This window comes from Equus asinus, chromosome 25, assembly GCF_041296235.1.
Source record: "Equus asinus isolate D_3611 breed Donkey chromosome 25, EquAss-T2T_v2, whole genome shotgun sequence".
Classification (NCBI taxonomy): domain Eukaryota; kingdom Metazoa; phylum Chordata; class Mammalia; order Perissodactyla; family Equidae; genus Equus; species Equus asinus.
Window position 1 is genome coordinate 50,776,358 of NC_091814.1, and position 12,237 is coordinate 50,788,594.

The following is a 12,237-nucleotide window of genomic DNA, read 5'->3' on the forward strand; positions in this document are numbered from 1 at the left end:
GGCTATTTTTATGACCTGTTCCTTTTTCCTCTCCCTGACTACCCCTGCTCTACCACTGCCTCCCTTCACTCCACACTCCCCCATTAGCCACTAGATTCATAACAGTGTTTAAAAAAAAAATAACCTTTCTTTAGACACAAGATATTTGAACCCAGAAGGTTGAAAATTTTTACTGGGCTGGGAGAATCAGTAAAAGGGGAAAGAAGTCATTCTACAGAGAGGAAAGTGGAGTGAATATCAACCAAAAGGGAAACAGAATTGCAGACTGGCCGGCAGGATCAGCGGGAAGCCCTCACTTCGGATGGTACTTAGCTAAGGTTGGTCCAGGCTGCACTTCGAAAATGTGCAGTATTAACGATCTAATATTGCAGGTGTAAATGGAGTCTGTTTTACTAATTTCAGCCAAAAAGAAAATTTAGGAAGGATCTGTTTCTGTATAGCTGGACGAATAAAAGATGTCTTGTAAATGTTTCCCATCTCTCTGAAGGAGATTATAGTCTCCCACTCTGGAGTAGAGTCCCAGCAGGCTGCAAGGGGCGCCTGACTTTTGCTGTGATCCCCTGTCCCCTGGTGGCTCTGAGCTTAGCTCCAGCCCTCCGCCTGGAGACTGCTCTCTTCCCTGATTCATGGTCTCAGCCTCACTGTCCACAGCAGACTGGGGGCCTAGGCAGCCCCAGAGGTTCCACTTCCAAGTAGTCCACAACAGCTTCCTAGGCAACTCCTGGTGGGGGCCCAAGAACTAAGCACGAGGGTCCTCCTGGGCACTTGCTAGCACCTAATTTACCAGACCCTCCTATTCTCACCCCAGAGATCCAGGAGGAGGTTGAGGAAACACTGCTTCTAAAAGCAACAACTATTTGTTAGAAGAATAGCCCCCAGTCATCTCTGGAAAGCAAGGACTGTCGTGTGTGGTGTGTGTGTGTGTGTGTGTGTTTTCTCAGCTACTTTCCCAGCCCCAGGTGTCTTCTTCCCTATCACCTTGCTCTGCATTCTGCAACCTCCTTCCAGAATTGTCTGTCCACCATGCTTCCTCAAGCATCCTCTCCCTGGCTGGCCTCCGAACCTCAATTTCCTTGAGGGTCCACTTCCCACTAGGCCTCACTACTCCTTGAAACTCCAAGATGTGCTCAAGTATCAAGCGGGCAGGTTCCCAGAGGTCTCATCCCCTTCCTTCTGGACACACAGTCCCTAACTCCCCCGGCTGCCTTACGTGTGTCCTTGTGCGCCCTGGTGGATGCCACGTGTGTAGCGCAGCCTTGTTGCGCCAGGCCTGGGTCTCGGAGGAACCATCCCTGGGCAGCCTCCTCACCACCGCGTGCAGACTCTGCCTCACCTCGGGGGTGCTTCCCAAACCAGCCTCGCTTGGTACCCACTAGAAGGTCACCACTAACCCGAGCTTCCTTCTCGCGGCACCCACTCAGAGACAAACGACAGCAACGGCCAGCATCCCTCCAGCCCTGTAGCATCTGGCAGCCACCGCTGCCAGCATGGGCCCCGGGCTTGCCGTGGCCACTGGCCTTGGGCCTGCTTTTCGAATCACTCCGCTTGCTCTGGGGCAAAGCAACACTGGCTGGCCTCTCCCGCCCCACCCTGATCTTCTAGGAAGCAGTTTCCTCACGACCCTATTTTCTATAGTGGATCCAGCCTCTGGTTCTCGAACAGTGATACAAGTTGTGATTAATAATTAACCACGGCGAAACAAGAACAGCGGAAAGAACGTGCAGAATTAGTGAAGCTGGGTGATAGGCACACGGAAATTCGGAATACTATTCTCCCTACTCTTTGTATGTTTAAATTTTCCCTAGTAAAACTTTTTAAAGTAATCATATTATGTTGCAGTGCATTTTCTTGGAGCTAAAAATGTCTATGCAAGCAATTAACTCACACTGTGCTTGCAGCACGAGTAGCCCCGTCAAGCACCAATATCCTGAAAGATGCCTGTGCCTCGGTGCCTAGCCATTATCCAGGACTCGAGGACACCGGGTCTTCATTCTTCAGAGTTGGCCCTCTTTCCCTAGTGACAAGCCAGGCCAGACTCCTCCTCGTGCCCTCTGCCTTTGCAAGTAGTAGGGTGGATGGGCCCTGGTTGGCTTTTGGGTAAAAACCACTGAGGAAAGCCCAGGCCTGGACCAAGGAAGCAGGGCCAGGGCAGGAGGCCTGTGGGACAAAGGGGTTCTCCCTGGGGCCTACATTAGCCTGGCCCCCAGGTTCCCACCACTTTGCCCAGGCTTTGCTTCCAGTTGTTTCTGGGTCCCATTTGCTTTGTCTATCTATTTTCTGAAAGCCTAAGATTGGCAATGTTTTTTGAAAATGATAGAATGCCTGCGGGTCCCCGAGTTCCACAGGGTCCAAATCTGGAGACAAAATAGCAGTAGGCAAATAGTAGTGTGGAAAGGGATCAGCCTCATTTTAGAACTTCCAGCCGAGTTCAGACTCTTGCAACTTTGGAGGAGGAAATATCCGGTCCCATGTCAACTGGGATAAGCCAGGTGACAGGTCTGTTATAGAGTCCGGGACAAATGGATACACTTGGAGTCACATTTAAGGCCTGGCTAATAACGGGAGGCGAGATTTCCACGTGGGCAAGATATCAGTAGGGGAGGGTGCGCAGGGGGACTGTGCGTGGACTTTTCTGGAGGTCTTGGGGCCAATAGGGAGAGCTCCTCGAATATGGCACCGGCATTGGAGCCCGCGCTTCCCCAGTGCATCTCTCTCGTGCAGGACCTTGCGGGGCAGGAGCTCGGATTTCATCTCTAAAGAACACTCCCTTCGCTTCGCCTGCATCTTCCCCAGTCATTCAGGCCTCTGCCAGGGGTCTCCAACCCGTTTGCAGGTGGAGGCAACAGCGGAGGACAGAGAGCAGCTCCTGCTCGGGCCGCGCGCTGCAGCGCGGCCGCTCCCCTCGCCCGGCGCGGCTTTCGGAGCCCGCGCTGTGCGCCACCGGGGCAGCGCGGTCTCGCTCCTGTGCTCGCTGCCCTCCGCCGCCTCTGTCCGCCTGCCCGCGAACCCGCACATGCCAGGGGAGTAGCCCTCCCGACCCGACTCCTCATCTTAACCCGCTGCCTTCCCAAACGGGGCGAGCTCCCCCAGTTTGCGCCCCTCTGGGACCCTTTCCCCGCCCAGCCCTGTCGCCCCGCAGGCGGGAAGATCTGGCCGCCGTGCTCGCCCCGGACCGAGAGGCAGCCCAGTCGGCTTCAGCGAGAGGCCGCGGCGCCAGCCAGCGTCCCTGACCCCGAGCGCAGGGCCTCGGAGCCTCCCTCCCGCGTCGGCCCTGGCTACTCCCTCGGCGGAGCTCTCCTTTTCTCATCATTTTTCCGTCTGTGACCGGCCCTTCCTCAGGCCACTGCCACCACCTCTCCTTGTCCCCCGACTTCCCCCCCCCCCCCCCCCCCCCCCGGCTCCGGGCTGGCTCCAGCCGCCCAGCCCGGACCCCCGCCCCCGGTCCGGGACACACACACCCGTGGGCATGCGCCCCTCACTCACTGTCCTGCTGCGGGGTGTCGCTGCCGCTGGTGAGTCCCGGCGACTCCAGTAGGCTCCGGCCCGCCTCACCCACGCTCTCGTCCGCCTGCGCCGCCACCATGTCCCCGGCTTCCTCCAGGTCTAGCAGGTGACTGACGGAGAAGTTCTTTTTCGCCTGCAGGGTGTCGAGGTTGCCCGGGCTGTCCAAGCGGCCGCCCAGCGCCGGTTGCCGCTCCAGAACGTGCCCGTAGCTGGAGGTCATGGTCTCCCCCTCCGATCCCACCCACCCCCCTCTTCCCGCTCGAATCAACACCAAACGCTGTGGGCGCGAGGGGGGAGAGGAGCCGAGTGGGGAAGAGAGAGGGGGGAGTGGAGAGAGAGAGAGAGAGAGAGAGGGAGAGAGAGAAGGAGGGGAAGGACAAAAAAAAGTGAAAAGAGGGCGGGGGACCCCCTTCTGCAGAGCAGGGCGTTCTGCACCAGCAGCCTTCGATAGCCTCGGTTGCTTTCCTGAGGCCAAGTCCGGCGCGGTCCAAAGAGATAATCCACACCAAAAAGTAAAATTAAAAAGTCACCCTATGTTCAAGTCAGGAGAAAAAAATTCCTTGGAGCTCTCCAAAAGCGTCCACACGCACACACTAAAAATAATAAGGGGGAGAGAGGAAAGGGGAGGCCAGCAGGGCGGGGGAGTTAGGCAAACAGAAGAAGAGAGAAGAAGGGGTGGGAGAGAAGAATCAAAGTGGGGTTTTTTTTTTTAAGGTTAAAAAAGTTATTCCCAGGCAAGAGTTCAAGCACCAACAGAAGAGGCTTGTTCCAGCTTTAAAACATCTTCAAGAAAACGTATTCCCCCTCTCTGCACTCCTGTGGATTCTCAGGAGTGACTAAAGTTTCAGGAGGAGAGGGTGATGTCTTGCAGATGTACTGGAGAGCAGGATTCTCACTTTACTTTTCGTAAGGAGGGGAAAAAAGAAAAAAAAAAAGGTCTTCAAGAGTCCGACGGAGGGTGGTGGTGGGTTTGCCCCCTTTCCCTTCTCTCTCTCCCCCTCTTCTTGCTGAGCTCCTTTTTCCTTCTCAGTTGGATCAAGAAGCTCTCTGGCACTTCAAAAGGCACAAACTGGCATGCAGAGGAGGCTTTGTAGGGAATACAAGAAAATTGGAGACCCCTGGGAGGGCAGATCTCGACTTAATAGGAGCCTGTAATTACGTGGCAAAGCCTTTGTGCGGTGCCTGACGTTTTACAGACCCTCTTTCTCCATCACAATCTCCTTCTTCCTCCTTTCCTTCGGACCAAAAAACAGTCTGATTAAGAAAACCCCCTTTGCCAACATCTGAGCAAGAGGGAAAGAGAGAGGGAGGGAGCGAGAGAGGGAGAGAGGGAGGAGGGAGAGAAAAGGGAGGGAAGAGAAAGCGAGAGAGCCCCTCTGGATTTTTTAAGTAAAGGTCTAATTATCATTCCCCTGCAATAGTATCACCGGGAGAAAAGACGAAGTGAAACCCACAGTCACTTCAAACGGGCTGATTATTTTGCTTAGGCATTAACTCCTCCAGATTTGTTTAAGATCCTGTTGGAAAATCTCATTTGCATGTTTTGATAACAGCTGCGGGGAAACTTTTTGGAAAAAATCCACCACTATCTCAATCAAATTTTCTTCTCCCTCTGCCATTTTTTTTTCTTAACGTTTCCTGCTGTTCTAACAGTTTTTTGGGGTGGGGGTGGAGGAGCGTCTGGGAGAGAACGAGGGAGAGAGCAAGCATATTAAGGCTACGTTTGGCTCTGTAGAGACAGCCTATTAAATAATGTAATAAAATAACGGGCGCGATAATCATGGGAGGCTCCCCCACGCTTCTTCTGCCGACTAAAGCCGAGTTGGGGGAGACCTAGAAGGTGCCGAATCGATTCGAGTCTCTCCGCGCTGCTAAGAAGCCCCCGGTCAGGGCAGTAGGAAATTTACGTATTTATTTAGCTGGAAGAAAGGACTCGGAGTAAGTCACAATTGCTTCCCCCTCCCCCACCCTGGCCAATTTCGTAACCTCTTTGGTGCGGCCAAGGTCGCTTCCCCAGGCGACGATGCTAAGCCGGGAGGGTCGCGCTGCCCAGATGCGGAGGAGGCAGGGGCACTCCTAGAGTCAGCGGCCGGCCAGGCTCCTGCGAGGTTCAGCGTCCAGCCCGGGGGCCCTGGGAGTGGGGGAGGGGAGGAACCCCCATCAAAGTCCACGGATAATGCTCGGTCGTCCGTCTGCTGAGCCGTAGCTTGACAGAGGACAGAGAGGTGCTGAGCGATTTTTTCATGACCTCTTGGAATTTGGTAACAGCTTTAATAGTCTCATTAGAAATGAGTTACTATATGACGAGTAAGTAAATTATTAAGTTCTTATTTGTGGCGTTTTATGTTCTTTAGACACACACACATAAACATACATATACATACTCCCTCACTCCCTTGATTACTAGATTTCTTTCTTTTTTTCCTCCGATAGCCGAGAGGCTGGACTGGAGAGAAAGAAGGGTCCGAGTGTGTGTAAATGGTTTCTGGGCTCCAAACGGCCATAGTTAGCCCAGAACTTCCAGCCCTGATCTGGGGAAAGAACATTTGATGCCATCAAAGGGCTGCAGATTGAAACCAGATGTGCTCGCCTCGGTTCTTTCCATGCATTTAATTAAGGAGCCGAGATGGAGGAGACTTTTTCATCATTAGTCCACCCACTCCTCCCTCCTCTTTCCATCCCCTCGCCCTCCCCCCGGCCCGCTCGCACCCCCGACCGGGAGCCCCGAGCCCCGCCAGCGCCGCGCGGTGCGCCGCGCCCGTCGCTCCGTCTCCCCAGCGGTCGGGGCTCTAAGCAGTAAACATCTGTCCGCGTCTGGGCCAGGGCGAGCGGCTCGGCGGGGCGAGGGAGATGCTGGTGGGAGGCGGATGGGCCTCGGGTGGGCCTGCACTGAGTGGGAACGTCGGTGGGGGTGCCTTCCGCGGGGATTACCAACCCCGCTGTCTATCTCCTCGAGCCTAGACCGAGCGCCACACGTGTCAGTGCCACCGGCTCGAATGGACGCGGCTTAAACGCGCAGAGAGGTTTCATCAGGCGTCCTGCTGGATGAGCTTAGGGGAAAGGGCCGAGAGGCCGTTTCTCGCTTCCCTCTACGCCGCGCGAGGCCCTGCTGGGTTAGTCCCGCAGCCGGGTCAGCCTCCTCGAATCTCCGCACAACTGGAGCAGGCCGGAGCCTCCCGCTCCTCCTCCACCCTCATTCACACAGTCGTATTTTAACATTCCTTTTCGCCCATCACACCGGCCGGCTGCCCTTTTTGACAAAGGTCTGGCTAAGGGGCCAGGGGATTCTGACACCCCGGGACACGCGGCTTCCCCTGGAGACTGAGCGATCTCCGATGGCTGGGGGGAGATCGCCCTTCTGAGGAAGTTGCCTTGTCCCGAGTGTCCCGTCAGTCTGGTTGGTGACCGAGAGGGCGCGACAGGGAAGACCAGTCAGAGATGGGCAGTTGGACACATAGTCGGACATCTCCGCTTATATTCCGCCGCGTTCTTCAGAGGGATCCGGCTCTCTCTTCACATCATTCACTTCTCATTCCTGTAATAATATCAGACAATCATACCAATACCAACAAGGATGCTAACGGTTTCAACAAAAACACCAAGACACATTTTGCTTAACATTTGTTGACCAAATATGTATATATGTGTGTATATATGTCATATTATAGCATATACATTGCTCTGCACAATATTTTCCCAATGTGCCTCCCGGACCTAGAGCTCAAACACCGGCCGACTGTGCCGGGCTGGTCCAGACCCGCAGCGCAGCTCCGGCTGCAACTCCAGAGGCTGGAGGCCCGAGGTCCCCCTCCAGGAATTGGGGTGGCCTTTGTGCCCTGCGGGGTTGGGGAGCAGAAGGTCCTCCAAGCCCAGAAGCTGGAGCTCGAGGGCAGACTCCTAAGATATCCAGGGAAAGGGAGATGCCAGTGTTGGGACAGGGACTCGAGGCAGGCGGCAGCGTCCGCTCTCGCTGTCCCGGCGCGCTTTTTTCAGAATCCTGCAGAGGCCGCGGGGCGCGAAAGGCTCCAAAGGCTCTTCACTCGGGAAGGCGGCTCCTTCCCACGGTATTCCGTAGGCCTCCGCTGCTGTAGCCAAGCCCCAGAGTCCTCCAGCCTCGGCCCCGAAATCACCGTAGGGATGGAGAGGGGTGGGGGAGCGGCAGGGTGGGCTGGCTGGAAGCGCTGGAAGGGTCCCCAAGAAAGCAAGCGCTGGAAGGGTCCCCAAGAAAGCAAATCCTCGAGCAGAATAGATCTTTTTTTTTTTTTTTTTTGCTTGTTTGGGTCTTTGTATTTTTTCTTTTCCTTTTTTTTCCTATTAACAATTACTAGTGAATTGGACCCTCACCCTGATTATGTTTACACACAACATTTGTAGTTTGTTGAGATTCTGGATTGTAATTAAAAACCATGGGGATGACCCTACAGGGAGACTGTCGGAGCGGAGAGTACATTCACCCGGTAAACGGTGAAAGGCGTCGGTCCCCGCCGCCAGCTGGCGGGCGGAGCAGGCTCTCTCCGAACCCTCGGAGCCAGCGCCGACGCTCTCCTTCGGGCGCACAGAGGCAGCCGGCGGGCGAGCTGCTTCTCAGAGCGCCAAGGGTCGCCGCGCCTGGCCTCTCCTTGCTGTCCAGGCGCCAGGCCCTGCTTGCTAGAGGGGTGGAGGGAGGGGAAAATTGGTGGATCAAAGTTCTCTAGGCTCAGGTTGCAAGAACCAGGAGGGCCAAGCACCTCTAGAATTCGAGAACGACCATCTGGCAGAAAGATGTCAGCAGAGGAGAAGCTGTGGCTGGGAGCACATGCTCATCTCTCAAGCAGGCGGCAGGCCTGGCCTGGGCACTCAGAAGGCCCCAGAGAACGCTGTGGCCTGTTTAGTTCCTTAATCACCAGTTTGCTTTCCCCATGTGACTTCCTTTTGGGAAGAGTTGGAAGGAGAGCCTTTCTAACTCAAAATCTCTGACCGTGTGTAGATCTTTCCTTAGCTTTTGCTTTGACTTCCATCCACTAATTAACATTGATTAAAAATTTGAAGTGCTAGGTGATGTAAGCAACCAGAACTCTCTTCCTCACCACCCTTCCAGCATCCGAGAGTGGCTTTCCAAGCCTTCTTTCTGCCCTACCCTCTTTAAAATATCTCCTGTTTCGGGGATTCCTCCCCACGTAAGTGGGAGCAAAGCTGGGACTAGCAAGGAAACTTGCCAAGAGGTCAGACCAAGGTAGCAAGGAGGTTTGGTTCCCAGCCATGTGCCCTTGGGTGGTCTTATTCATAGTTGGGTTTGGTATTGATTACTGTCCAGCATTTCCCTGGCACTGGAAGCTGGCAGAACTCTGTCTCATCTGGCTAGCAGAATGTCCCCCACCCTAAGAAGTTTCCCTGCTGAGGTGGAAGCCGGGAGTTGCACTCCCTGACATGTTAATAAGCTGACATGATAATCACATGTGGCAAGTCACAGGTTTCATGACATAAACATGACAATACCACCCTCATGCAGATAACATGCTGTGGATGTGGAAATGCTTTCCTGCTCATGGTTGACAATCTAGGATATATTCATTAATAACGAAACAGGGAAAAAGAGTGAAATGCATGATGGATTCCGCAAGGTTCCCGTATTTTAGTGTTTCTGAGAAGGAGATTTTATGCCAGGCTTGAAAAAACTCTCCTTTGCCCTTCCAATTCTGGTTCTTGTAATCATAAGTGGCATTTCAGGAACAGTCCTCCTATGCATGGGTGAATGCTCTCTACCGACCCCCACCTCCATAGAATAGCTCTATTGAATTATTTTGAAGTTTTGCAATAATCAAAGGAAGTAGGACTAAAAATGCAATCCCAAGTAGTGAACTGGTAATGGGTCCATTCTGTTACAGGCTGGGAGGTCCAACATATTCAGCTGGGACCTAGTTTCACTGGGGCTATCTGTTCCTCAAACCACTGTGTATCAGTGAGTCTAAAACCTAAATCTTAAGCTTTGTTACCCACTCACTATCACTGTGAGCAAACCGGGCAAGCTACGTACCTCTGTAAGCCTCCGTTCACTCATCTTTCAAATAAGACTAACCATGACTTCTACCAAATATATTTGTAAGAATTAAATGAGAATGCAAGCAAGCCATTAAACATGATGCTTAGCATAAAGTAAGCCCTCAAAAAAAAAAATAGCTTATCTTCTTGCTGGACATGCACATTCACTGAAGAACCTTAAACTCAACATGTCCAAAACTAAATTCAGCTAATTTCCCCATGCTCCTCCTCTTTTCTCAGTAGGAAATGTAGGAGTTACCCCAAATTCCTCCCTCTCTGACGCCACTTCCAGTTCATCCAGGCAATCATTAAGGTCTGCCTATTTTATCTAGCTAGCATCAATCCTGTCACTAAAAAGTCAGTATAAGTACTTGTCAAATTGGAACCAAAGATTAAGTAAGACTGGAGCAAATGAACAGGCAACATTACATATGAGTATGTAGTTATGATAGTATAGTGTGTTCATGTTATATAAACATAGTAACAATTAGTAGTCAGGATGCCTTGCCAAATAGCTCCAGAGGAAGTATGAATGTGTAAGTGCCATAGCTTCTCTGTCCTGAGGAATTTAAGCCTTACTCACCAGGAAGATGCAGATATACCACAAATGGCTGTTGGTAGGATTAAGAAAGAAACAAAAGAAAAATGCCTTACCATAGTCATTATTCAACAAATGTTTATTCCTTTCCTCTGCTCTTTCCCTTGCACTCAAATGGCCCGGGGTTACAGGTTTCCCTGGGCTCCACAGAAGAATAGGAGGCTAAATTCTTGCTATCTTCCTGTTTTAGAAAAACCTTTAAAGATGGGCATATGCATTTGACTAAGCAGCTTAAAACTGGGAATTGTTCTAGGCAAGCAGCAGCACACAGAGCTGCCAGGGAAACCATTGGTGACCCTTCAATCCCATCCTGGAAGAGCTCAAGCCTGGGGGATTGCTGTATCACACTCTGAGAAGTAGAGAACCTGTACGCTCACTGGATTCTTGGACCCGCATAAGACTTCTGAGCTGTGGCCCCAGGTTGGGTTGCTGCCTCTGTAAGCCCCCAACTTTGGGGCCCTGAAGCTCTGTTTCTGGGCCAAGCAAAAGTGGAGTGGAATCTTACAGGATAGGTTTGAAATGCTTTGGGCTGGGGTCACTTGGGCCAATTTGAAACCCTTCAGGCCCTTCAGCTGACTTAAGTGCTTATTTACAGCATGCCAGGTGGGTGTGCCGCTTTGGATAACCTTCCTTGGCTTGCTGCTCTCATAAATCTGGAGCCAAGCACAACCCATTCTCCACCTGCTTTCCTTTCCTGAGTCCTTCCCTAAATCGCTAATTTTCCAAACAGGCCTTTCTCTTCTCTTCTCTTAGTTCCCCACTTTTCCTCTGATTCTAGCTCATAGGTAAAGAACCAAGCCGGTTGCATCTTCTGTTGTCCAGTTATACTTGTTAAGTTAGAGATATATTTTACCCACCTTTTTCCTGTGTTTAGTATGTTAAGCACACCCGAATCTACCTTACTTCAAGTTTTGCTCCACAGTAAATAGTAGTAACATATTTCAGCATTTTTTTCATTTATTTCATTTTTTTCTTGCTTGCCTCAAAAGGATGCTGTGAGGGGCTGGCCTGGTGGCTTAGCAGTTAAATTCGCAAGCTCCACCTTGGCGGCCCAGGGCTCACTGGTTCAGATCCCTGGTGCGGACCTATGGACCGCTCATCAAGCCATGCTGTGGCAGGTGTCCCACATATAAAATAGAGGAAGATGGGCACAGATGTTAGCTCTGGACTAGTCTTCCAAACAAGAAAAAAAGGATGCTGTGAGATAACGTGTATGTGAAGAACTTTAGTATAAAAGGCAGGACTATAAAAGACCAGTTGCGGTTATTATTACCTCCAGTTGTCAAATTTTCCTGCCATTCTTTTCTTGCTTTTCATCACTACAGACAAGAAGGAAGAATTTACATAATGGAATTTAGAATCCTGATTTTTTTTATTTCTGAAGTAATGTATTGTTTCAACACTCTGCAGATCGTGAACCTGTTACTTCAACACTTTGTTAAGTCAGGATTCACCTCTTTTACACAATATGTACCTTTGCTTTTCGCAAACCTGGTGTCCAGCCCTGCATTTAAAGCACTAGGACCTCCTCTGCCCATCACACATGCTTAAAAAAATATATAACTTTCTTTTGCCACTCACCTTTTTATCCTTTCCTCTTTCTGGAATTTTTCTTTTGAGCATCTTCTGCTCCTTTAAGCCAGAAGTCTGAATTGTTTCTTTCAAAATTTGAAGGGTGAGATTTGGTGATCTCTCTAATCTTCCTTACTGTTGGGTATCTCAGTTTTTCCTTTAAAAGTTATTATACAGGATCTCAGATATCCAATTTTATGTTATTTTGGACTAAACGACGTGAAGTAGGAATTCGCCATTAATCTTTAATCATTGCCAGATAGTCTATTATGTCCCACTTTGAGCCTACTATGATGAAAAGAGTAGAGACTTTAGAGGCCTGGGAAGTATATTCCTTGGTTCTGCCTCTTAAAAACTTTGAGCAAGTTACTTAGTCCCTCTGAGCCTCTGCATCTGAAGGTACTGCTGAAAACAAGGTAAGCTAACACAGGTAAGGATCTAACAGAGTGCCTGGGAAATAGCAAATACTCAACAAAAATTAGTTCAGAATTTCCACTTTTGGCTATGATGTAGTGGCTTGCAGCAGACCAGCAATGCTCCCTCCA

The 12,237-nt window shown here is 51.1% G+C and overlaps 1 protein-coding gene across 2 annotated transcripts in view; it reads right to left on the bottom strand.

The window, feature by feature from the left end:
• PRRX1 (paired related homeobox 1) overlaps positions 1-4,989 on the bottom strand; it is a 68,272-nt gene extending 63,283 nt beyond the window's left edge. The window contains exon 1 of one of the 2 annotated variants that reach the window (XM_044757953.2): positions 3,484-4,989. In XM_044757953.2, the coding sequence (XP_044613888.1) occupies positions 3,484-3,724 (241 nt within the window). In that variant the 5' untranslated portion in view covers positions 3,725-4,989. The remainder of the gene's footprint in view (positions 1-3,483) is intronic. The other variant, XM_044757952.2, reaches the window with a different exon arrangement.
• Between the last annotated feature and the right edge of the window lie 7,248 nt (positions 4,990-12,237).